The sequence below is a fragment of the Trachurus japonicus genome, chromosome 14 (assembly GCF_045865225.1).
Source record: "Trachurus japonicus isolate A0001 chromosome 14, Traja_1.0".
Lineage (NCBI taxonomy): Eukaryota > Metazoa > Chordata > Actinopteri > Carangiformes > Carangidae > Trachurus > Trachurus japonicus.
In genome coordinates this window covers 26874461-26902352 of record NC_140920.1, presented here as the reverse complement: position 1 = coordinate 26902352, position 27892 = coordinate 26874461, and the positions used below count along the sequence as shown (strand labels likewise).

Below are 27892 nucleotides of genomic sequence, written 5' to 3'. Positions count from 1 at the left end.
AATCTTAAATTAAGAGATGCAGTATCACTTTACATATTTTCTGTATTATTTAATTCTATGATTATGTAGAAAATTAGAAAATAGACAGACATTCTGTATCAAAGGGTAGCTGCCTCAGTGTCATCATTCCCTGTGATAAATATATCTATATTTAACTATAGATGCATATCTTATTACTATCAAGAACATTGTTTGTCATATAAATTACTTTATGTTTAGCAAAGTGAATAATGTGTGTAAAATAAACCTCTGACGCAGTGGAAGTTCTGACATAAATGGAAGGCACCGACTTGTTGCACATTTAAAATGTTAGAAGGAGAAAAAAAAAAGCTGGGCTGGAGACAGAGATAAAAGAGCTGTAGCGTGTGGGGGTCGAGAGGGTCGACAGATCACAGAGGAAGTAATTATTTTTCTCCACAGCTGACATTATTCATACCACGTTATTGTAATTATTGCAACTATTTTCAAGAAAAAACCCATGCAGATTCTACAAATCACATGTAGCGCTACAGTCCGGAGTGTATGGCCTCCACCTCCGTCCAACCCCCGACCATTTTTATTGACTTTATGCACAAGAGACATTTTAACCGAAATACCCTTTTTTAATATTCACTCCCAACACAACAGCAGTCTAAGTCATATCGATTGTGGTTGAATTAAAAGTACCTGATGCAGGGCGTCTCTAATCCGCAGGGTCTTTTAAGAGTCACCTGGTCTGACAAATGGGCCCTTTTAAAGGAGTATAATGTGTTCTTAAATTATTTTATTGATGGGAGGGGGACAGCCTCTCCAGGTACCCATACAAACTGACTTAACACGCTGTGAAAGGGTCAATTTGGCCTCCATTTTCCATTTCTTCGTTATCTGCATTTGGAGTCATGCTGGCGGGCTCGACGTGAGCTGGGATGGGCTTTGAGGAGGTTTGGCAAATTTCAGCATTTGCTCACATTTAAGAGGTTCTTCTATTGCACTAGAAATTTGCTAATAGTCTGTGTTTGCTTTGTTCCAGGCTTGTATAAGGTGATGTTGACTGTTTCAACCTTGCAGAATTGTCATGTTTACAGATGTATAGATTTCTCCATTTATTTACTTAGACATTACATTTTCAAAGGAAAAGGGCAGGGAGCAGTGTTTGGCCTTTTTCATTAGCTTTCACTTTGCAGAATGATGTTTACTGCAAGTGAAAATTAAGGCTCTTTAAATTTGAAAAAGTAAGTGACACCTGTGATTTTTTAATGCACAGGTTGAACCACTTGATTCTCCCGAGCACAGTGAATCTAAAGTCTGCCCCCTCCTACAGCAGGTTAACACATGACACAAAGCTTTTCAACTCTCCCCATGTACGTCTCATAAATCCACTCCAAGAAGGAGCCTCATGCAGCGGCCAGTCAGAATGACATTTTGTCTTTCATAAGCCTGGCAATTTCCCCCTGAAAACGACTGATTAATGTTGAATGGAGGGGAAAAAGGTGTGTAACGCTTTTCAAATCAAGCAGACTCTGTAAAAGGGAGAATGCTAATTATCTTGCTGTTTGTATGACCTCTTCTAAAGTGCATGAAAGCCTCCTACAAACGACAGGTGAAATTGCATTTTCAAGTAACATTTTAAAGGTCCGTGTGGGCACTCTGCCTAATAAAGCCATTTGTAAATGACTCCTCTTTTAGAATCCATTAGGAAGTGGAGCGAGGAACATTTCGTCATAGGATTCAGAGTCAATAAGCATGTAATCAGGACGTCCAGAGAATGTAGCAACCAGTGAAGGGGATAATTAATGAGATTGCCTTATGAACTGCTTAATTACTGACTGTTGGCCTCTTCAATTGTGCCTCCAAGTGCTGCATTTGTTCCCTTGTTGCCATTAAGGCTCTGATTGACAGAGATGGCAACCATGGGAGAGAATTGAGACATCTGAGGGTATATTAATGGGCTATTTGCACACAGAAACCAGGCTGACAATTACTGCGACCAGTGACTGATATGTCTCAAGAGGACAGGTCAGGCGGCAGTGAATGAGCCCTGCTGTGTAAACACAATGCACAAGTGGTCAACAATTATGAGACACTGATATTCGTCTGGATATGACATGCTGTTGTGACTACATGTTTACCTGCATTTAAACCCTGAAGACCCTATTCTGTCTGTGTGTATGTATTTGCTGGTGTAAAGTCAATTAGTTCTATGGTGTTAATATTGTCATAAGAGATAAAGTATAATAAGAAGCAAACAGAGAAAAAAAAAATGAAATAAATTAAGTATAAAATTGTGGTAATGGGAACCAAATGTCATAATGCATTACAGTATTACAATGTTTCAGATTAGATTAGTAAATTGTGCAAATATGCAAATATCTATCTAGCAGGTAGGGAATGGTAAACTATAATATGTAAAATATGACAAGGGACAGAACAAAGAGTCAAAATTCAAAAAACTACAATTAAAGGTCTTGAGTGCCACAAAAACACACACGCACACATTTGTGTTTGTGCTTAATGATCAGAAGAAGGAGATTGAGGGAGAAGAACCTCTCCCAGTTTTTCAGAGTGTGTGTTCTTTGAGCTATAGACCGGGGTTTATTCAGAACCACATGAGTCCTTCCACCTCAAAAGTCCAGGACTGGGTCTGGATATCCACCTACCCCCCCACCCCCCGCACGCATACACAAACACGCACATACGCAGCCTGTTAGCGGGTGTGTGTGTCCGCTGACCCGTGACGACCTGTTCTTTCTGAAGGCAACAAAGCTGGAAGTGAAGGAGGCGTGACACACACACACATTTAAATCAAGTGTATGAGTGCTCTTATTGGTGTGAGACCCACTGGGGCGAACACTGACAATGTCCTGCTTGTTCGCCGCCTCCGCCTGCGTCCAGTCCGGCCTTAAGTGGCCGCGGTAACTGTTCAGCGGATTAAATCATTGTTTTTACGCCGCGCCTATTGTCACCATGTAATTAGTTCAATACCTGTTGAGTAGATTGAAAAGATTGACTGATTGATCACTGGTCTCTGTGACAGCCCTCATCCTCAAACTGTCCCCTTGTCTGTCCACATGCTGTCTTGTCCTGTTTAATGAAGAGGAGGTACAGTACTTAAAGAATCACATTTGTTTAGAATTAGTACAAATCAGTGAATATTTGACACAGGTCTTTCTGCCTCCATGGAGCCCACATGTTCAATATTAAATAAAAAAAAAGACATTGTAGGATAAAATACAAAACATGAATAAATTGTTAATTTGTCATTCATTTTCACAATAACATGTCACAGATCATTTTACATTTTTATGTCAAAGGCAATAATGACATTTTTTTTCCCTACGACACTTTCCTGTCCTTCCATTACACACTTAATTTGACATGACCGTGGCATTATCAACACTCACAACCCCTTAAACTGCCAGAAAATCACATGCTCCATGCCTCATAAGAAAGTCCAACTGCAGACGTCTCATCTGGGGACACCGGGTCAGCAAGCTAATGGTATGATGTCAGAGATCCCACATCCCTGCCTTTTCTAACACCTACAGTTTTTGCTCAGAATGAGTCATATTATATGAGGTGGTTGGTAGAGATGGGAAAGACTCAGATAAATGATTTGTGTGTTTACATCATCTGACCAAGTTCCTCTCACTGCAAGCTACAAACTCCTCCATGTATCAACTCAATGCTGTGTGATGATTGGTTGTTGGTGAAATAAAACGCTGCACACATTGCTCACCAACCATAAAATAAGATTAATATACATAAGAAATAAACTAATAGAAAAATGAAAATCCTGTCTGTCAGAACACTAAAGGGTATTACTTGAATGTTTTATATTTCTAGTTTTGGAGAAGAAAATAAACGCTAAAATCAAACCTCAAGCATTCGCTTGAAAAAAGTAAAAAGCTTTGTTTTTTCGAGTAATTTTTTTTTTCGAGTAAATTTTCTCTCTTCTTTTGGAGTATTTTTTTTTTTTCTTTGAATGGACAAGATCCTTCAAAATCCTGCGAGAAGGTCCCACCTGCAAATAACGTTGAACTGTTGTGGCCAAGCTAGCCTCCACTTCGAGAAATACAGTCAAGCTAGCCCCTCGCATTTTGTCCCTCTATATTCTAGACATTACAGTAAGAGCGTATAAGGACAATCAGGCAACCTTCCAAAACATATTAAAATTGCATAATTTGCAAGTTGTTGTAGAATTTCAAAGTAAAAGCCCACTGCTTTTTCTTATTTTCACTGTGTTCCCTGTAAATTCAGATTGCGACCTGTTATCATAGAAAACCACCTCAAGGTGTCACTCAGAAAATATCGGAGCAATCTGATGTAGCATTTCAGAAAAAAGGCCTGTACAGTCTTCTATATTTAGACTGTGTTCCGTGTATATTTGGATTGATATTAAATGGAAACTATCTGTTATTAGTGGAGTACATGGAAAGTAACCAACGTTAAAGGATAATTTCTGTTTTTTACAACCTGGACCTTATTTCTAGCATAAAATAAGATCATTTTACTCACCCAGACAACTTTGGTGTCATTTGGAGTTGTTTTGACGAAATTAGCCCCAGTGGAGCGGCGCGTATATCCGTATAATGCGAGAACACGGGGCACGCAATGCAGCCTCTAAATAACACATTATCCACTGCAAAACTCGTTCATTTCGCCAATATTTTGTTGCTAGTTGAGATAAAAATGGACCCGATTGCCGAAGCAGAATGATTATTATCAGAATGAGCCGGGCAGCGGTCGGAGATGACATCATCCAGATAAGAGGTTAGTAGGTCAACCTAGAGACCCCGGATGTTGATAACATGCCACCACGGGCTCGGAGGGGAATAGCACTAGTGTATCATAACAAAATATTGGCGAAATGAACGAGTTTTGCGGCGGATAATGTGTTATTTAGAGGCTGCATTGCGCTGCCCCGTGCTCTCGCATTATACGGATATACGCGCCGCTCCACTGGGGCTAATTTCGTCAAAACAACTCCAAATGACACCAAAGTTGTCTGGGTGAGTAAAATGATTGTATTTTATGCTAGAAATAAGGTCCAGGTTGTAAAAAACGGAAATTATCCTTTAAGTCATGTTGTCTGGAGAAGCAGTTCCCAGCCATGAGCTCCACTGTTGAGTCTGCTCCCTGCTGCTTTTAAGCTAACAAGCTCAGCACCTGGTACCACATTTAGCCACAATGAATGACATGGTAACAAATGTAATTGCCTGGTCAGAGGCTACTGAACTGCACCAGAATCACTGAGAGGAGCTTAGAGCACACAACACACATCCTGACCTCAGCCTGTCTCACCTGGGTGTGGGGTCTACACAGAGGGCCCTAGTTTCTTAGACCAGGTGAAGTCTAACATCAGCGCAGCTTCGCCACGCCAACGGGGTCCATTTCGCAAGATTGGTGGGCCGCGCTGTCAGACTTAGACCAGCGCAGCCCCTCCCCTCGTCCCTCCCACCGGCGCAAACGGCAAAGAGGGAGGAGAGAGGGCGGGAGGGAGACAGGAGGAGGAGAAGTGGGATTAACACAGCCGATTCGGATCTTCACCAATCAAAGGAGCTCCTCTCCTCACCTTTAACTGCTCCGCGGGCGATGCGCACTGCAAGTTTGTCATTTTATACTTTGACATGGACGGAGGAAACAGCGACACCAGAGGCCGAACCTCTCCCAGGAGGAAACAGCTGTTTTGGTCTGGAGGTCCGAGCTCAGAGTGACCAATAATGAGTTTACTAATATACTTAACCAGGATTGATCTGATACACTGAGAACCCCTGCCCAATGTAAGAAACAACAACTAATAAACTAATGAAGAAACTCACATTTATTCATTTCAATGTATTATTCCCTGTGTAAGACAGATGAGAGGTGTAGCCTACACTAATCACAACATAAATCAGCGTAAAGAACGCGCTCTCTCTCTCTCTCTCTCCCTCTCTCTCTCTCTCTCTCTCTCTCTCTCTCTGTCCGTCTCTTTTTTCTCTGTGATAGAGATGCTGAGTATACTGTAGTAGGCTATATACTGACTATCTGATACCGAGGCTGTTGTGGTGGACTAAGAGAGATGATGATTTGTGTTTTGTTTTGCGTGACGCGGTCGCTCGAATTAATAAGTAAATAAATAAATAAAGCATCATCACAAGGGCAGAGTGGTATCTCAACACGGCAGCGACATGCAGACATCCACCCTCAGTCCTGCTTGGGACATCCACAGCTGCTTTTCAGTGCCAGTTCGTCCCTGCTGTGTTAATTCAGGTGGAGTTTCCTTTACGCACCGACAGCCTTTGATCTCTGCTTTGATCTGACTCAGATGTGACGGGACAATCTATATAGATATAAATTCACGTGTTGATTCCGTTAGTTGCATTAAATAGTGGTTATTGTGGATATTTATTGCATTGAAATGTGTCTGGAACTGTGGAAATCTGCCTGTGAGGTCTTGGTGACGTGTGTGCACTGCAGGTCAGTCAGCCAAACTTCCACTGCACCTGCTGCACTTCGCCCTGCGCTGAGATTAGACCTGGTTGGAGGTGGCGAGCTTTCAGCGCAACCTCGGCGGGACATTTTCCCACGAAACTTCCACTGCACCAAGCTGAATCTGTGACGCCTCCCCCTGCTGCGCGGCCACGCCTATCTCAGCGCAGCGCGATCTACGAATCTTCCAATCTGACTTTGCGCTAGGCTGCGCTGGTCGAAACTTGCATTAGACCGGCTGCGCTACCTTGCGCCACCTGCGCTGCGCCAGCAAACTAGGGCCCAGAGACACAAAAACATCATTACAACACTGGAGTCACCATTAGTGGATATGTAGTTAAAAACTAACCTTTTCTGGATTGACAGTATGTTCAACATACTCACTGCTGCAAATTCGCTATTAACCCTAGAACACTAACGTCGGGTGATTTTCACCCATGAAATTATTGTTTCATAATTTTCATTATGTTGCTGTTGTCTGAGTTTCGTGGGTCCCTGGGTAGCTTCATACTGCTCAGTGACGTCATTGAAGGTAGGCATGTTACCCTGCTCCCATCCCTAGTTTTTTCAGCAGGCACATGTTCGGGTGGATTTCACCCGACGTTAGTGTTTATGTATCTAAATCTGGCGACCATTTCTGGTGATGCTGAAAATTCTTCTTTTTTCTTTTTACTCCACCAAATAAGGCTCAAATGTCCCACAAATGGGTGGTCTGAAGGACAAAGTCCCAGCTCCATTAGTTTTTTTTTAAGGAAGTTTTTGTTAAAAAAAAAACAAAAAAAACACAAATTTTGGACATTTTTTTATAGGGTCACCAGGATACCTTTTTTTTCATTTTGTGAAACATTGTACAGTGGAAAATTAAGGAAGTGTACTTCAATTTGCCATGTATTGTTGTATTTTAATATACTTTGGTGAGAAATATTTTTTTATGGGTATATTATATCGGGTAAAAAATACCCGGCGTTAGTGATGGTGTTACTTTTTGTAACGTTAGTGTTCTAGGGTTAAGTGTAGAAAATATGATTGGCAGTGGGTCAGTAGCCTTGTTAAATGAAAACAGATTTCACTTTTTTTTCCCCCTTTTCCTAACATTTGCGTTTTATATAAATATATTATACTATTTTTATTGTTACATACATTATTGTTAGTTTATCATCTACAAACCATAACAAAATTGCGATTTATTTATATCTATCTAAAAATATATATATTAAAAAAAGAAAGAAATGTATGAGTAACACCTGCTTAGAGGGTCAGAAAGGCGAACAAAAAAAGCAGCACAGAGAACAAATTGTGTTTTCAGATGTCTCCATGTAAGCGTGAACATTGCCTTAGTTCTACTCTCCTAATTTCAGATCCAGCCCTCTCTGAGACAGGAAATGTCGCACTCGGGGGGGTAGCGTGTTGCCTGAATTGGATCGTTTCCTCTCGGAGCGGCGGTCCCTGGCGTCTTGGTGGATCCCTGGTGGAGCAGCAGAACAGGCCTAAGCCCATCTTTTCTCACTGCCTTGCCTATGGATTAAATGGCTTTTGTTTGCCCCCTCCTTTTTTTTTTTTGCTGGCTGTTGACAGGGGTGGCATTTCACTTCTTCTTCCCATGGCCTCAGCAGATGAAGCAGTGGTTTTCAGTTTTTCTTCTTGCTCATTTGGAAGTAGAAAATGACCAGCAAGAACTCAATTAGTGACATGTTCCCTCCTGGCCGGGGGGTGGTGGTGGTGGTGGGGGGGGGGGTCCGAGGCGCCGCTTGTTCGGTCTGCATCAGAGATCAAGTTGGCCTAAGTGAAGTGACAGCAAGCAGGAGGAAAGAGTAAACGAAGTGCTGGGGGGGGGGGTAGGCAGCATCTGCCCCCATACAGATTTGCTTAATTGGGTTTGACTCCCACAATTACAGGGTAATAATGGCCTTTTCAACCCGGCCACGTCGAAGTGAAAGGCAGTTGCTCCGCGCACCCGCATGCTGTCAGATGGTTTATAGCGGAGAGTGAGCGGCGGAGGGAGAGAGGGGAGAGAGAGAGATGGGGGAATTGGCAATGGACTTTGGTTAAGCAGTGGTTATTGAGTCTTTGATAGGACTCCGGGAGGCCGGGGCAGCAACAATGACAGAATTAATGGGCAAGGCACGATGAGAATGTCAGCTCAGCAGGGGGCTCCTGTGGCCTTTGAGCTGCCTTCTGACGCCTCTGTGATTGTGCTCTCCACAACACTGTGAAAAGGCTTGACCTGTTTGTTGGTGGATCTGGTCTTGAATGCATTTTTTTTTTTTTTTTTTTACAAGCTATTGTGCTTATCGTAGCACAGTACCTGAGAGTTGTCCCTAAATGAGTGAGGTCATCATCAACTGGACGTAAATGTTGCTAATGAGACTGTAAACAGTTGTCAAATAATGACATGCTATTCACAATGAGGTGAAAAACACACAAGCAGATATGAGAGTGGGCAAAGAATCAGTCAAACATCAGCTACACATATTAAACCCTTCAATGTGCAATAGTTCAATAGCTCTGTCCCACTGTACTACTCCAGTTGTAGCCTTTTTATGATTTTTTAGCTCATATGTTTGCTTGTTTTTTAATGTATTTAGTATTTATATGTGATATATATGATATATATGAGATTATTGGGTGCCCTTATCTTAATTTATATTGTAGATAAGTCTGTAATTCTTTAGCTAGATCTGTTTTTTTAATTTTCTGTTTTTACAAGTTTACAAGCGAATGAATGATTCATAACAATTGCAATTTCTGTATAGGATTATTAAAATATCTATCTATCTATCTATCTATCTATCTATCTATCTATCTATCTATCATCTATCCATCTAAATATGCAGTGTTTTTTTTGTTTTTTAAATGAAAAAGTGGTCATGCAGACAAAGCATAGGGAAACTGAAAGTCAAGTAGCCTAAACAGTGAATTTAAACATGTGGTTTACAGCCTCGGTGTTTGGCCACTGGTGAGAAATTGTTTTAATTGAACTGTTTCACTATAGTGGATTGTACAAATGTAATTTAAAGCTAATGACGGGATTAGTTTGGAAATTTCCAATAATCAAATCGTCAGTGTGCGAACACACAACCAGGCTGGCGGCTCAGTGTAATTGTAGTTCAGATACAGCCTCAATTACTGGCCTTATTGGATTAGATTACATTATTAGCTCACACATTCATAGACTGGGATCTAGTTCCCAGGAGCAGACAAGATTAGTTTTCTGCCTCTATTTCTTTTTCTTAAAATTCAAAATCTTTCTATTTTGCTTTTTGTTTTGCCTTTTTGAATAACTACATTTTGAGACGAGAGAAAATACAAAACATCAAAAAAAAAAAAAAAATCTCAGTCTACAAAGCATTAGTGTGTATAGGTACAGAGTGTCACTCTCTGTGGTCAGGAACAAAAAAATAACACACAAAATGACACACTCAGGCACACACACACTCACACAAAAAAGTTTCCAGTGTGGGCCAACTTGTATGGACTTTAAAGCATCCTGCTGCCAGTCATGATTAGCCCTAACGATGGGCCCATTTTGACACTTCAGAATCAAGTCTTGGCAAATAGCCCTGGGAAGAGGAGCCACATGCTACGAGATGGCTTTTCCCTGATATAATTTGTGGCTGCAAATTACAAAACAGAGGCAGAAATAATGTGTAAAGTCAAGTTTGGTGAGGGAGAAAATGGAAAAATTTAGGGCTGTGTGCCACTCTAATGGATATCCTTGTGTCTGGGAGAAAATGGGACTCAATAATGTGTCCTTAATGTCTGCCAGCGCTGTTTCAGGGAACGTATCAGAAGAAATGTCCCCTGCCATTTCTGCAAGCAATCACTTAATGGGATGGGCAAATCTCAACAAAATTGATGTACTGATCTATTTCTGGTCCTGACAGATGGAATGAATCTGTGGCTCTTGGAAGACAAAAAGGAAAAGGAAGAAGGTGAAAAACAGAGCAGATAAAAACAAGCCTTTCACGGTTCACTCAGCTGTGCAGCATGCCGGCGATGTTTGTGTGCGGCTTAAGTGCAGACACTGACAGGAATTTCAATTATTTAATTAGAGAGGGAAAATGAAAAGACTTAAGTGTTGTCATTTCTGCAGTCTTTCATAGATCAATCTAATGTGCACTCACATTGGAAATCAACCAAGATGGAAGAGGGGCAAGTGAAGTAGCGTCTTCCCAAATCACGCAATTAAAATGGCAAATTAGTTTCTTGATATATTCATTTAAGTGGTTAAGTGGAAAGGTTTCTCTCCCCGTCCACGCGGCTGTCTCATGGGTGGGTGCAGAGAGGCAGAGCCGTCCACATGCTCGTATGATTAGAGCTGCCGTTCATTTGCTGAGAAAACACTGAAAGCACTTTTACACAAATTAGCCATTTGAAGGCTTGAAAATTCAATTCCGGGGAGTTGATTCAAGCATTTAGGCGAAGCGCGGCTGGAATGTAAAGATTTAGAAGCATTTTATCGGCTAATGTCGATAACTTTCAGAGGCCATTATAGGTTTTTCTTCTTCCTTTTTTTGACCTTGTGAACAGCACAGCTGGAAAATACCTGTGTTTCTCATTTTTGGTTCAGTTCTGTCTCTATTCTTACATACATATCTATAGGCTGCTTTCCTGTAGTATATTATGTCATTGGGACATGCCGTCCATGATGAAAGGTCGTTTGATGCTCAGTCACTTATTCCACTGGAACAACAATGGATCAACGATGAGATCCATACATGCAGAGAAATGGCCTGTGGTGTTGAATTAGTTGAATGCAGAGATGTATAATGAACTGAAAATTATAGACAGAGCTTACAGAAAAAAAAAACAGACTCCACTGCAGTGTACCAGAATAATTATACAACGTACAAGAAACAAAACATGCATGTGAAGACAAGCTCTCATATGTGTGTTACCCTGGGAAATGCATAAAAACTAAATATCGCAATTAAAAGCTGGTAGCCTAATGGAAACGCCAACATTTCGAAAAACCTTTCAAATATCGCCAAAACATTTTTTACGGACATTTACTTAAATATTTTTTCAATCAGTCGATATTAGAGTGTATCGCAAAAGTGTCATGGAAACACTTTTTTCGCATCCACACAAACACGTGTACTGTTTTCACTCAACCGGGTTATTTTAATAAAACTTTGGCGTGTGAGGTATAATCATTCAACTCAGTCTGATAACTCAGGCGGTGTCACACAATAACATGTCTGTGTGAATAACCAAACAATAGTTCCTTCTGTTACAGTCACGAAACTAGACTTTACGAGAATGATGGCTCATTCGCAAAGCACTTTCAATGGAAACACCTGCGAATAGGAATTGTACTTGTACTACTGAAATTTTAGAAATATCGCTTTTATTTTGCGAAAACCTGCAATGGAAACGCAGCTACTGTCTCCTATGTCGTCCTATCTCTATGTATCGCTTATTCAGTCCAACATATTCAAGCAGGCTCACCACTGCTAATGAAATAAATAGCCATTTAAACACCTGTAAAGCAGACTAATACATGCAGTATAAAGTCCAAGTTATGGTATATTCTATTCTGTTGATATCTCAATGATAGTACAACACGGTTTCCACCTGTAGCCAGTTGGTGTTGACAGCAGTCAGAGGAATCTCTGCCTACAGTACAACACCTACACCAGCTCTAAGGCTTTATGTGCTACTTGTCTCCATCAATCTGCAATATTTACCATGTCTTCATGAAGTACACATGAATTGTGTCTATAGTCAATATCCAGGTCCACCATCTGCATGCAAGTAGTCAATACAATGATAGATAAATAGTCTTTGTCCCCAGACAGACTCGTCCAGATCTACACATTGTTCCACCACAGCTGGAGTCCATGTCGGTCTGAGTCAGTCTGGTATTTTGTACACACACACATTTTGTGATCTAGTCCACTATGGTTGGTGTCAGTAATGAACCACAACAATGTTTCGCTAAGTAGCAGTAGACAACAAATAACAAGACATGTTTGGCTGCACATGGACACAAGAGAGACATGAACAGTTGTATCACATGGACCAAAATGAAGACACAGATGCAGAAGGTATTCACTTTACACCAAATTTAGAATATGTTAGCTTTTGTTTTGTTTTGTGGAAAATTCAAGCCAACGTGGAATCCCTACTAATGTTTGTTTTTTTCTTTGAATTCTGGAGCCAGTCAGTCACAGTGAGTCAACAGATTTTCAAGATGTCCAACTTTACAGCTTGAAGGAAATAAACCTGTTTACAGCCCAGGATGAAAACAGACAACTAGACCACTGTAAGAACACTCTTGTGTTCACATTCTACTATTAGGTTTACTTTTACTTACAATCTAGGGTGTGGTCGTTTTGAGTGACAGCTGATTTCTTTTGCCTTTCTTTTTTGATGTCACAAACGTGTCAGAAAACAGTGGTAGTGAGGTATTCAGCTTGAAAATAACTGTGCAGGGGCTTTGATCTATATTAAAATATCAAATTAATCAGTTAGTTTCGGTCATATTTTGAAATGAATGTGGAATATAAGTATGAAGAGGCACAAGCAGTATGGAAAGAGAGCTTACTTTCCACTGTGAGTATGAGTAAAGTCAACACAGACGTTGTCACTTGCAGCAGCAGGAACAACTGAATAATCTTATTGCTTCACCCCCACAATAGAACAATTTGCTCAGCCCAGGAAGCCTGTAATGCTGTACCTATGAAACCAGGTGATGAGCTCCTCAGTGTGGTGCCTGGGCTCTGGAACAACTCACAATCTAAAGACCAAAAGCGACAAAGGAGTGTGTGGAGATCTTCTTCTGAGAGCTCGTGCAGGAGGATTTCAGACTTGTCGAAGTTTGGTGTCTTTACACAACAATGCAGACACGCCGGCTGCGCTTCACTTTGTAATTACTCTCGTCACATTACCCTTCCCGAGTGCTGCGCGAGCTCCTTACCCACCGATGACACCACATAAACGTAGACTTTCCATAACAAAATTAATCTCTCAAAAGCTGGATGGATTCAAGAAAACGTGGATTTGCTCTTCTGTCACAGAGACATATTGTCCACTTTGATGGTGCATGGGAGTGATATCAAATGCCCTCCTGGCTGCCGCACTCCAGATGGAAGAAAATAGGCTGTGGTCTATAAAAATGAAGTTAGATGTAAGTACAGCACTCAAATCTCAGGGAGAAAAATGCTTTTTCTGGGGCATTTTGTTGTCAATTGGTCTGAGCAACTTGCTGTAATGCAGGTAATGGAGCTACTCTTCTCCTTTCATCTTCGGGGGTTTGTGCCTGTGTGTGCCAAAGCAAAGGAAGGCCTGGCTGGAAATGAGAAAGAGCCACAACAGGAGGAAATACAGCGAGATGATGGACAGAGTGAAGGAAACATCAAGCCAGAGCACCGTGAAGGGATCTGCACCGGTGTGAGCTGCTTCTTCAAACATCTGCCAGCTCCATTTACCTCCATTGCCACCAATTTAGAAAGTGGAATTTGTACGAATTTCAAGTATTTCAGCAAGCAAATGTTGTAATACTAGATAGTATTCTGACAAATGAATGATCACAAATTCCCAGGTCCCCAATGCTGTAACACCGACACATATACATGCACCATGTAATGTTAATACTTGATTACCGGTATACAACAAGTAGCTCCGACCAAGCAATCTGATTGGTCAACTGGAAATTTAGAACGTGCAAATCAGCATAACAGCACGCCTGACTCATCACTAATAATATTACTCCGCCATATCATGTTGTTGTATTACAGTAATCCTGATGGTAGCCATCCATGGATTAGAAACATTATTTTACTCATGAAAATAAATCACAAACCACATCAACCTCCTGTAGAGTTTTCCTGTCGGCTGCCAAAGTCACATTTTTGGAACAATTAAATCAACATATTTTAATTAATATGCTGCAAACTGCCCCGTTTTCACCAAGAGGGTATTCCCTTTGTGTAAATAGCTGGAGAGACAAGCTGTGACTGCGGTGAAAATGTTTTTGCTGAATATCTTGTCAGATAAAGCGGAAGATATTACCTCTCCTTTTTCTCTCTGTTTTGCGACTTTTAAATAATCGTATAATAAAAGTAATCGAAATGTTTGACTTTCTCCACCAGCTGTGTCAGTCAGTACGTTTACATGCAGAGCTTAATCGAGCTATGCTCAAAATTCGATTTTGGCGTCAAGTCGGACTTCTGTCCTTGTCCCAGTTTACATGCAACTGAGAAAACCGAATAACTGACGGGCTCCGCCCCCTCATGCGGCGTCACCCGTCGTTTCAGCGGGTTAATACGCCGCCTGTCCTGTTGACTTCTCTGTCACCTCGTAAAAATACTGAATATAAACAACTTAGTAGCTTAATAATAAATTCTCAACTGCAGTTCCCGACCAGACGCGTCAGTCTGGGCCGGATTCACGCTGAGAATAGGATACAGGCTTCCCCCCCCCTCCCCCCCTCTCTCTCTCTCTCTCTTTTAAAATAAAACACTCTTGCTGGTTGCGCTGTGTGAAATGCATTGAATCGGCGCTGACGTTGGGTTTTTTTTCTTTACTTTGCGGGGTTCGGGCGGCTTCTCTGCTCCACTTTGTGCCGTCTCTACTGTTGTGGAGCATGCGCACATGCATTGTCCAGCTTCAGTCCGACTAAGGTGTATACCTACATGACGGAGAAAATCGAATTCCAATCGCATTATCTGGGTGTCTTAATCGGAGTTCTCCAACTCCGATTTCAGTCGGACTAAGGTGTTTACATGCACTTCAGTTGTCCAGTTATAGTCGGATTAAGGCAATAATTCGGTTTTTTCAAGTGTCATGTAAACGTACTGAGTGACACGGTATTGATTTAGTTGGGGAAAGTCCGAGACTGTGATAAAACATTAACATCAGCTCAAAGTTTACCTGGGACTAGAAAATCCTTTCTGTTGCTAGGTCGTTACTAAGGGTCGGATTATTTGCTGAAGTGGTAAACTATGTTCCATTAGACATAGGAGTCTATTAGTCATATCCCATGTGTTTCCATGGAAACGCAACAGCACTCGCAAAAACTTTTTAAATTTGAAAGCAATTTGTCCATCAACATGGATATATTTTGATTTTAGTTAATTTTATTTTTGGGGTAATAGTTGTATAATCACAACATTGCTAAATTACGCCCTGCCTTTTTCATCATCTATTTGCTGCTTGGTCCATTAATCTAATGTTTGGCTACTTCAGAAAAGCTGTAAACACAATATTACAGATATTGTCATCTCATGAAGTCTTCCCACAAAACAGCTGCAGCCAGAAACCAACAGTAATGAGAGTGAACCAGCACAGCAGAGTCGACTCACATCAGTCAGCTGATCAATGACAAAAGCACAGACTGAAGCTGAATTCTCACGTCCGTATTTGGTCAGTGGTTTAGGACATGAGTGTCCTAACTTAGGTCAAGATAGCAATGATACTGAAGAACTGTGTTTATGGTCAGTGCTCTCGAGTCCAGACTGAAGAGCTAGTTGAAGGTGTAAAAGAGAGAGATGAAGAGCTGAATGAGCACCAAGTGTCTGTTCACGTCTGTGATGGCTGAAATGTGGCCATGTGGATTTAACAGCAAATACGAAATAAATACGACTGACGACCAAACAATTTCACCATTTCACTGATGTGGATATAAATGGCCTCAAATGAACGCTGGAAACTTAGATAGTAATTTGTAATCCATTGAATGACCCACACAGAATGTCAAAAATAGAAACTGAAGCAATTCCATATGTAGGCTTTGACTCTGCCCAGAGAAATATGTATATTTTTTATATACGTATATGCTTAAGTACAGACTGTTATTACTACATACTGCATATGATGTCAAAAATAGAAACTGAAGCAATTCCATATGTAGGCTTTGACTCTGCCCGGAAAAATATGTATATTTTATATATGCTTAAGTACAGACTGTTATTACTACATATATGATTGCAACATCTTATACCATGTGAAAAATCATTATTTTCAGTACATAACATTATGTTATATTTTCTACAGCATTTATAGGCTATCCTACATTTATTTCATGTGAGGGAGCAGCGACTTTTCGATTTGACAATGAAAATTGAATCTTGAATTAACACATTTTTCTGTAGCCCAGCCACTCAATTAAACTTTTATACAGGATTGTTGCAATACACAACTTCACACGCGAGACTATTTTGCATGGAAGGAGAATTGGTGAGAGCTACTAAAACATAATAGCCTACCGGGATGTGTCTGCAGTTACAATGGCATATGACTCTGACTGGGGTTAGAGAGGCCAAGCCGGCTGAATGAATAGCTATACACTGGTAGGCTATTGTAAGCTTCAACTCCCATGCACACACTCTTGACCAACACTACTGCCCTTATTTTTAACCATACATCACTGGCTGTCACATTAATACATCATCTAACAAAAATAACTGTTAATATATCAATCAATCAATCAATCAATCAATCAATCAATTTGTTTATTTCGGGCATGTCAATTTAAATCATCATCATCACACTTCATCTTAGTTCAAATAATACAATAAAAGGGAAAGCGGGAGAAGCAAAAGTTTATCTAGTCCCGCCCCCATTACCCACAGAATAAAAATCTTTATTATAATCTTTTCTTTTCTTTTTGCTTTTTTTTTTTTGTTTTTTTTTTACTATATACACTATTCATAATATAAATGCAACAATAGAATCAACCATTGTAAAATAAAAGTAAAATTCTGTGGGGCTGTTTTGTTCAGTTGCCATACTCTGGCGCGTTGTGGCAGCTCATTAGTAATCCCAAAGGAAAATGTTTCTGTACTCACACTTCCGCTGAAAACGCAGAAAGTCGTCAGTGTCCGTCATTTCAAACCGTCTGTCGAGCCTGGCGATGAAGAAAACACGTGCAAACACACACAACTGGCAACCCCAAGTCCTGGGCACTTGTAGTGCAGCAGCAGGAGGCAGAGTCCGAAGCACACTATCAACAAAATGCATAAACTCTGTTAAACGTAAACGTTCACATAACTTTCAGGGTTGATCATGGATGATTATGGGGTTGATACTGACTCAGAAGCTGCGTAGAAAACGCGTTAATGTTTCCACGTTTCCACACACTCAGTCCGTTCTCCCTCCAGCACAGGACAGGTAGTCGGCTAACAACCGTTTGTGCTAATTTAGCAACATTAGTGATTGGAGAACACTCACTCGCCTGTTTTACAGTTACGCAAACCTATAAACCTATACTTTAACCTAGATGTACACAACAGTAACTTAATAAACATACAAATGTCTCAGTATTTTTCGTTCATGCTCTTGTTCCATCAGTTTCCGCTATTCCTTTAGCCCCGCCCTCCCAGAGATCCGGTAGGTTGAAATATTCACCTTCGACTTGGCTCTGATTGGCTGCTATGACAAATTGACACCTGGCTAGCCACAAAGAAAATTAAACTGAGAAGTTCAATGTCTACTTAAAACATAGGAATTTTCCACACCTCACCAAAATTATGCATATCAATGCAAAACAACATAGGCTAGGCTACTTCTCGCGACTGATTAGGCCTACTGAGCCAGTTCATATTTTAGATTTTCTAATGTCTAAATACTGAACCGAAATACACTGCAAATAAATCATTTGTAAACCAAATGTTAAAAACTATACGTTTGAAGGATGATATAGGTATAACAGGTGACATAAATGCCAGCATCACTCACTTTTCAGCTTTGTTCATGTCCCAATGTGTGCATGTGAAATGTTTTGCTCACCAAACCTGCTGAAATAAAGTAGCCTATTCAATCATACATTTTTAGGCCTACAGCTTTTTACATCTGGTATAGGATAGCATTTTGCATTGTTTAGCCTACTTCTTCCACACTTTTCTCAGCTTTAAAAAATAAAAACTTAAACTGGCCTGACATGAAATGCACACTCACTCACTTCCTTCAACATATTTTTTCAGTTCATCACATGAATACATCCCAATACATAAATAAGTACATACACATACACAAATGCATCCTCCACATTCAGTATACTGCCATGCAACAGTAGTGAGAGCAACTGGCATCATTGCAGGATGTTTAGATGGTCACCTTGACCATTTATTGATTAAATGGAAATCAGGAGTAGCCTAATAGAGATTAACAGGTGGTTAAATAAAATGTTTAAAAAATGCTTCTTTAAAATACGTATGAGTAGTAGTAGTTGTGTTCATTATTTGAATGCCCTGATGTCCTGTTCACGCACATAAACACACACATACACTGCATTACTGCATCTTTGTGATTAGTTTAGATTAAAGTATAATACTAGATCTGTATTTGTGGAACACAGTGTGTGTGGTAATGTCATTTCATAACTAAAATTCACCGCAGTAACTGTACAAACATCAGTCAAATATTTAAACTTAACAGGAATAGATTTAAACAGAGTTACAACATATATTTTAAATGAGTGTAAAATCAGAAGCAGACCATTTCATGCCTGGCTCACCCTCCACTAAAGCCAGTTCAGCCCTCCACTTTCAATTAAAACCATGCAGTCATCAGTATTACTTCAGCTTGCCAAGCTTCTGTCATTTCTGTTTTTTCAGCAGATTCCCAAACCACAAAACTGGTTGATGCTGATTGGCCGGTGTCCATCCCGGCCTATTGTCTCAGCGCTGTGTTTGTTGTAGCCCCTGTTTCCCCCCATTCACCCCATCATATGCTAGAGCTATTAGCCTGCTGGAAATCTGCCTGGGTGGGCATTACAGGATCTTGTTGTATTTTGTCAGGCAGCCCTGTCTTAACACACGTCTTCATTGAAGGGATTAATCACGGTAAGACTATATTGGATTTTGTCCAGTAGCCTAACTCTTTGACTTTGTTTAGTTATATGTGTTTACATTTTGTTTTTATGTCTCTTGCTGCATTTTCCTTCATGTAGAGACAAAACCCTGAAGCTGCAAATATCAGATAGCCTATACTGATCCATCAGAAAAATGTGGACATGAGTTTTTGGTCTCTTATTACTCTTATTTAGGCTACTCTTATACATTTTGGTCTTTTATTGTTTTGTCAAATATATATTGTTTTAAAATGTAATGTGGGTTTCATGAAATGAGAAATAGAGATAGAGAAATGTGCTTCTAATTTCAAAGTGTTTCAGTCATACATAGAGGTTGCACTAAATGATTATTTAACAAATATGCACAGCATTTCTCCTCCTGGTGGGGCCGTTTTCTCACATTTTACAGGACATTTGAGAGAGTTGGAGAATTTCGGTGGAGAGGACGAGTGATGTGATTGTGTGATTGAGAGGAAACCATCAGACCCGAGGTCAGCGGCCGCCGCAAGCAAGGCCTCTGAAAATTAACTTAGGTTAGACAGGTTTCAGGGATTTTTTATCTAGGTTTGAAAGAAAACAGCAAACTTAAAAAAAAAATAAAATAAAATAAAAAAATACAACTGTGTTGGTTGGAAGTAGTAGTTTTCTATATGCCACATAAAATCAACCATTTTCATTTGTTTTACATGCTGGGGTTCAGATTGAGCCAGCTGCTGGAAGTCACCAGAGAGGATGCTCAGGGGGGGAAATGTGATCCAGTGGAAATATAGAGCTCTTCAATGAACACACAGAGCTCTTCAATAAGCATCTCGTTCAGATTTCAGACATAACAAGATATATCTCTCTATCATCCTTTTCCATCCAAAAAAATATCCACGACAACTCTCCATGAGAAAGAGAGGGCGGCTGCAGGATATTGCATCCAGGTGGAACAATGAGCAATAGATGTATCAAGTATCAAAGCATCGCTGCATTTGGTGGAGGCTGGATGTGTGTGTGTTTGTGTGTGCGCATTGTGAGTGGATGTGGGGGGGGGGGGGGGGGTATGTAAAGCCTTCTTCAGGGACTGATCTCTCAGAGAACAAAGTGAAGCACACACACACAGGCGACCCACGGCTCAATCCAGTGGAAATAATATGTTCATTACAACGCAATTACTGACACTTACACCCTCTCTCCCTGAAGTGTGTGTGTGTGTGTGAGGTGGAGAGGAGGGGGCTTGTCCACTGACCACTGAGTCTAAGTAACCATATGTTCCTCCATGTGTGTGTCTGTGTGTCTGCAGGTGCAGGATGTACAGCTTTATGGGTGGAGGGTTGTTCTGTGCAGGCGTGGGGAACATCCTCCTGATTGTTTCCACAGCAACCGATTACTGGATGCAGTATCGGCAGTCCAGCAACTACATGCACCAGGGCCTGTGGCGCTACTGTATGCCGGGAAAATGCTTCCCGCACAATATCAGTATTGGTAAGACGACCGACTTGTGTTTTTTTCACTTGACTAACATGTTAGCATCTCTGAAAGCTGTTCTGAAATCAGTTCAGGCACAGAAAAGTTATCTATGGTGTCATTTTAATCCTGTGTAACTTCCCTGTTCAGATAAACAGCGTCTTCATTCAAAATCTTATCTGAAAAGGTCAGCGACCTGACTCTGAGAGCACATATCAAATGCTACAAAAATGAAAATATTTGTTTATTTATATGGAACTATAGCATATAGCTTAGATTGTGGTTTCATTTTTGTTTCTTAAAAAATAAAGTATTGTTTCTCCTCATAGCTTCTTGTCACAAACATTAGAAAATAACAACACATGTGCTTTTCTTCTGTCTCCTCTTTTTTAATATAACTCCTTTGTCTCTGTGCCTCCAGAGCAGCAGGTGTATTAGTGTTTTTGTATCAGAGTTTGTGTCATGTGTGATCATCTCTGTCAGTGAAGTGATAACACTGTGGTCCATTGATCCAGAGATTTCCATCGGGCAAGTCTGACAAAATGACTCATCTGCCATTCTCCATCATATCTGCGTGTTAACACGGCCTCGGCATGTGCTGCATGTGAGATCAATTCAGCTCCGTCGACTCGCGCTGACCCCTGCGGTGACTGACCTTTGACCTTGTCCACAGCTCACTTAGACGCCACCCGTGCCCTCATGATCCTGTCTCTTCTGGCCTGCTTCATCGGTATCATCATCGGCATTATGGCCTTCATCCATTACTCCTCCTTCGACAGGTTTGACAAAACCTTTGCTGCAGGCATATTGTTTTTCATCTCATGTAAGTTCACCTCTCCTATGTTTTCACTTTGTTGTGGTGTTGTAGTTTGTATTTTACTTGACATTAATTGATTTCAGCATCCAAAGAGTGAAGGCTAAAGGCAAGATTTTGAGAAATAACAATAATGACCTCCTAATCATGAGCAAATGGCTTTTTAATGAGTCCTTTATTGGCCTAATTTCACAACACAGCTGCTTATTACATTCATAAAAACACCTCATTTGTGGCACAGAGTTTTCATCAAGCTACTGCTTTAAATACTATGTTTTGGATCATTCATAGTGGCCTTTATTCATGATAAATGAGATCATTTGTTGCCTGTCTGTATTTAGAGTGAATCACTTGCTCTATAAACTATAACTCCCACGAGCAGCAGTTTGTAAAATCTCTCTCAAACATTTTCTTTTCTTTTTTTTTTTATCTGCCAGGCTTTTTAGTGTTTCTAGCAATGGCAGTGTACACCGGGGTGACCATTAACTACTATGGGAAACGCTACGGAAACTGGAGGTTCTCCTGGTCCTATATCATCGGCTGGGTGTCGGTGGTGCTCACGTTCTTCTCAGGTAAACCAACAGAGCAAAATTCCTCTGGTTCACATTCAGTCATATTTTGTCTAGTTTCATTTTCAGCTAAATCTAAAACTCCATTAAAGCTGTAACCTTGGTGAGTTCCTGGATACACAACTAATGCACTGAGGTGTTGATGAATCTCCTGCTGAGGGGGAACAGATTTTATGATGTCATGGTTTGCAGCTGGCTCAAAATACTTTTCCTATTTACTGATATTTTACACTAAATCCTGTAGCAGTTTTTAAAAATGAGTACAGAAGATAAAATGATGTCCACGTCCATATAATATCAAGGCCTCAGCTCACAACTGCACGTCTGACTAATGGCGTTCATGCTCAGGTGCTGTGTGTAATAAAGAACACAAAAAAGAAAATATGTCCCATGACACAATGCGGCGCTCAGCAGCAACAGTCAAAGCATACATGGGTTAACCCATAGTCAAGCAGCCGAATCAATGATGTGACATTATAAGTAAGTGATGCTTTTAGTAAGTGCTCATCCCTGAATCCTCCGCCATGCTGAGCAGTACCTGCTGATCAGCATGCATTTCACTGCACTGAATATGAAAATGGTCTGGAGAGAAACAGCATATTCAATATTCTGGAAATATCATTGTGAAGTTAAACTGTTTTTTTAGTGAGATCAAAAATATCAGCAAAAATTATCCTTGAGAACAGGAAAAGATGGAAAATAAGACCATGTGTATATAGTAAATATCTATTTCTGTGTTATTTCTCATTATTTTCATTAATTAATTGAAGCCAAATACACAGCAGGTGTATAATGTGCTATTGACTGCACTACAACATTTTTCCACTGAGCAGAGACCCTCAGTGTGTCCTCATCATTCACATAAAAAACAAAGCAGCTCCACACACTCAAACAAAGGGAATGAAGGAATTACATTGGAATTATATCATATTATAGCCTTTTACAAGATTGTATTAAATATTTGATTATCTTGATTATTTTCTCATATAACATAATTAATTTACGAATTACTGAACAAATCCCTGAAGCAGAAAATCACCATCATCTTCATGTTTTACTGTTGAAATAAAATCTCACTGTTTTGTGTCAATAAACTGCGATAAAATATAAATCTACACCTTTTTTTAACGTGTAAAACGTTCATTTGAAAATGAATGCATAAAAATGGATGATAAAGACCTATACCTCCTCTTTTCTTTCCAGGTGTGTTCTACATGTGTGCCTATCGGATGCACGAATGCCCCAGGGGCGCTAACTCTCATTAGATGACTTCCAACATCCTCCAGGAACAAACCATGGATCAGCTGCAGAGTTTAGCTCTGGAGCATGGATGATGACCAAAGTTTAAATGATTTCAATAATAATAATAATAAAAAGATTGCGGAAAATGTGACTCTTCTTTTTCATCCACTGACTGCACTCTGCGCATTTTACTGAACCAGTCACACCACTCTCTTATTAACCTGTTATTATTATTTTCTCACAACTATATTTCTGGTGTCAAACAATGAGATTTACTCATCCATTCTAATAAAAAAAAATGTGGGTGCACCTGACCTGAACCTATGAAGTTTCACCCAGAATGTATTTTTATTCATGAATGGCCCAACATGCCGATACATTTCCCCGTAAGTTTGTGTCCTCCTCTCCTCCATCCCTCTATTCCTTTGCTCTATTCTTCACCTCCACCTCCATCCAGCATGTCCGCTGCTCTGCTGACTGTAAACCCACATAAGCCAGTGCACCGCCGCAACCCTCTTATCCAAAACGTGCCACTTAACGGAGTGACGCACAGCAGCTGACCGGCTCAGAATTTTTTACTTAATGAAATGGCCACAAAAAGCAGCTTAACCGCGCCTCACCAACGGATCCTTAAGACGATTTCATCACCATTTGTTTCATTTACTTTCTAATTTTCCGCTAAAAGCAACTTGTTATCCTGGTGCGCTCCGTGAAAGGGATTGACGCGCCCGCAGCCAGGTGCAGCGGGGTCACCTCCATCTGCTGTGGCCGCCACGTCCTTAAAAAGCTCTTTTCATTTCTCCCGCAGTTCTTTAACTTCACCTGTAGAAAGAAAAGAAAGAAAAGTTTTAAATGTAGAGTTAACTCCTACGGTTTTGTTTTCTTTGAGTATAGATCTTGAATAAAACCGAGCTACTTATTTATAGTCCATATAACCTATATGCTACAGATTATGCACCTTCTGCAGCAGCATTATTACTGTGCCCTGCTATGACATCAGGTACCTCTAATGTACAGCCTTTACAATACCAGTCTTTGATTTGCAGAAAACCAAGTGTGCTAATTTACATTATGAGCATACACGTCTATTTAACACAAACCTATGCGCAGAGCAGAGCAGAGCCTTTTTCCGGCCTAACTGATTCCCAGTAATGAATTTGTTCTGGCTGCATCTGATCAAATAGAAATTCTGTCCTTCAGCCCGAGGATTACAACTTCCGCTCTAACATCTCCCTTAATTGCCTAATAGCATTGCAGCGTGAATTCTGCCTACATTAAGACACTTTCACATTAACTGGCCTGATTGGAAATGTGATGACAACACCATATCAACAAATTACAGCGCACCGCTTTCTTTCGCAAATGGGCACAGGAGCGGCACTTGTACTCTCCCAGATTTTAATACCGACAATTACAGCCAATTTGGGCGGAATTAGACAGACCTGTAGCAGCCTAATCCTCCTGTGACACGGGCTACATCACTTGATTCAAAAGCTACTAACACGGAGGAAGATGGCTGATCAGAGTGAATCTCTCGGACAATTAAAAACACTGCGTGTGGCCGCATGCTCAAGTTCCAAGACAAGTCAATCTAAAGTTTTGCCTCTCAGACTTGTGGAAAGTCATTACAGAAGTAGACCAATCAAAGAGGGAGGCCACGTGAAACCACTGAGGTCCAAGCATCTCGTGATGTTGAAGGAATATCACAGTTATGCCATTGGAAATAAGGACTATAGGGCCTAATAATTATGGTCTATACGTGAGATGGATGCCAGTAAACAAATACACACAATGTTGAAGCCACTGCTGTAGCTACACTGTAAATAAAATAAAAAAATAAAAAATAAAAAAAACAGTCAGTAGAAACTGCAAAACTATGACAGTAAAAAAAGCTGAAAGGTTTAATAAAATCTTATTAACAGTGAAACACTGCAAATATAAACGTGAGTATAACTGTCATTTCTACAGGTTTTTTTTGTTTGTTTGTTTTTTTTGGGGGGGGTACATTGCTCCACAGTTAAATAGCTTATAATAGAAATATACAATAATTAATAGCCAATAACAGCAAATACTTTTTTTAAACTAACTAACTAACTAACAAATAAAACATTTGTCTCTGTTAAGTTTAGCCTTTTGTTACTGCTAGGCCTATAAGCTGTAAATACAACACAATATAAAATGTTATTAGCAAAGTCGCTCCTCCAGAAATTTGTACCATCAGCCACCAGAGAGAGTTGGAATCAAATGTAACAAGGTATCCTAAACATTTTTCAATTTCCATTAGCTAGCATTGCCAGCGAATACTGTATTGATCAGCATTTCAGCTGTGTCCAGATGTTATTAGCTCCAAGCTAACTTATAGCTGGTTCTGTTCAGTTGGCCGGTAGACATGTTTGTTTTCTTGAACCCACAGTGACAGCTGACGTTGATATTTGCCATCAAAGTCAATGTTACGTTGTTGCGACTATTACAGATGGATGCTGTCTCCTCTTTGAAGTGACATCTTGTGCTGTGGCCGTTGAGTGTTTTGACTGTGGCACCATATTTTCCACATAAGCTGTGCATTAGGCTATGTTACTGTTCAAGAAAACTGCATGTTCTTGTGGGTTTGTCCAGGAAAAAGCATTTTACACTGTGAATGAGAAGTTGTTTGCTGATGCAATGCTAATCCAAACACCTCAGTGGTCATGTGATATAATGGACAAGGGGTTGAGTTTGACTGGAAATCCTCTCCCAGCATGAATCCTCACCACAGCCCACCTCGGCTTGCTACATGGTAGTAACAGTTACATGCCCTCTCCCGGATGGTGTCAGGTCCAGAGCTCCAACTCAGTCCACTCAACCTGGTGAAACCCTTCATGTCCACTTTGCTGCTCCCTAAGATCAACTGCTACAGGATGGAGCAGGTAGAAGGAAAACATCCACACTGAAAAAGGACAAATATGTTAATGGAAAATCTTGGACCTGTATCTGCCTCTGGACTATAAGCCATGATGCTAGTTCTATTCATTCACTGTTACGTAAGCACAAATTGCCAGTGGAAGTTCAGTCATCTTAACGATCACAATGAGCAGTGAGTAGCCTAGTGTGTGTGCGTGTGTGTGTGTATTGTGGACACAGCTACTTCATCTGGCACCTGGTTCACCTCCATAGCTGCCTACATTAAGAACCCTGCTCTCCTGCCACTTGTTGTCACATTGTGCTGCCTTCTCAGTGCTACACTTTCAGCCAGCCAGCTTAGGGATATAGAGAAATCTATGTTTTTCTTTTTTTTTGTGCTTTTGCTTACATTGTCTTCTCCTGAGCTCCAGGACTCCTTCTTATCGAGCTATCAACAGACACCACCTCAGCTCTTCTCCCCCAGCCGCCCCATCCTTCTCCTCTGGCTGCTCCCGCTCTCACCACTCCATCCTTTTGTCGCAATAAATCCAACTTATTCTCTACAAACACAAACTGTGTCTACTAATGTGTTCAAATCAACGGCCCTCACATTAACATATTGCAAAAAAAAAAGATGTATTTGACATTTTAAGCCAATTTATTAATATGATAAAGTAATGTTTTATATTTCACACCAACAGAAGCACATTAAAACATTTATTTAGTTGTTTCTGTTGTTTTTTAAAGTAAACCCATCAATTTTGTATTTGGAAATTGGCGGCTGCCAGAATTTTACTATGATAAACAGTGGGCCCTTGTTAGTTATTTTTGATTTCTACAAGGTTATGAATTTAAAACCATATCTTACCATATGAATACAAGTCTTTACCATAGAAGATTGTGCTATTTTGTCATAAAATTCAAATTAAACTCATCTTATTTATATCATAAATGGCAAAACAGTGTTTTGGAATTTATTTATTATTGTAAAATTCTGGCAACCACAGCTGTTCTATAGTGTTAAAAAAAAGTATCTGTATCCTTTTTTTTCTTTTCTTTTCTTTTTTTTTTTTACAGTGTAGTCTATAACCTCATAAAGCCACCTGATGCATGAACCCACTGTTACTTTCTGCACTGACACATACAGTGTATGGAGCTACATTTTTCTACAAGATTAAACCACTGAAGTCCAGTATGAGCCTCCACCTGTTTCAGTCTGGGAAAAAACAAGGTAACCTGCTCTCTGTTTTCTGTTTAATAGCCATTCCAGATGTTGTGTAAAGCCAGCAGTGGACACACAGACCTGAAGTGACACTTAATTAATCTGCCCATAAAGTAAAGTAACTAACTAACAGCTCCATCTTTACACTAAAGCAACATGGCCTAGTGGGCTCCATGTGGGACAGTGAGCAGCCTGCATCTCTTTTTTTATGGATGTAACATTTAATATTAATTCTGTTTGTAAACTATTTGACAAAACATATTTAGGGTACCTTTTTTAAAAAAAAATAGGCTAATTACGTACAGTGCTCGTGAGCCAGATGAGAGCATCGTGGTTGCTAGGTCACCGCACGAGCTGCTCTTGCCCGAGCGGTGATGCTGGTCACAGGTGCGCTGCTGATCTGGAGTCTGTTCGCTCTTTTCACTATAAGCTTCGATCGCGGCTCAGCCAATGGACGCGAGGAACCAGCC

At 40.3% G+C, this 27892-nt stretch overlaps 1 protein-coding gene across 1 annotated transcript; it reads left to right on the top strand.

Annotated features, from left to right (window-relative positions):
* Nucleotides 1-19100: 19100 nt before the first annotated feature.
* lim2.1 (lens intrinsic membrane protein 2.1) lies at nt 19101-23448 on the top strand. Its single transcript, XM_085796886.1, has 5 exons — nt 19101-19238; nt 20532-20713; nt 21369-21518; nt 21947-22081; nt 23282-23448. Exons 2-5 carry the CDS (start codon nt 20539-20541, stop codon nt 23341-23343), a joined length of 522 nt encoding a protein of 173 aa, XP_085653012.1. The 5' UTR covers nt 19101-19238; nt 20532-20538; the 3' UTR covers nt 23344-23448.
* Nucleotides 23449-27892: the final 4444 nt, after the last annotated feature.

What these genes read in the sequence shown, in the direction of transcription:
- lim2.1 (XM_085796886.1), top strand. Translation starts at nt 20,539, where the DNA reads ATGTACAGCTTTATGGGTGGAGGGTTGTTCTGTGCAGGCGTGGGGAAC. An exon ending in CCCGCACAATATCAGTATTG is followed by an intron (nt 20,714 to 21,368) that starts GTAAGACGACCG and finishes CCTTGTCCACAG; the next exon opens with CTCACTTAGACGCCACCCGT. An exon ending in GGTGCTCACGTTCTTCTCAG is followed by an intron (nt 22,082 to 23,281) that starts GTAAACCAACAG and finishes TTTTCTTTCCAG; the next exon opens with GTGTGTTCTACATGTGTGCC.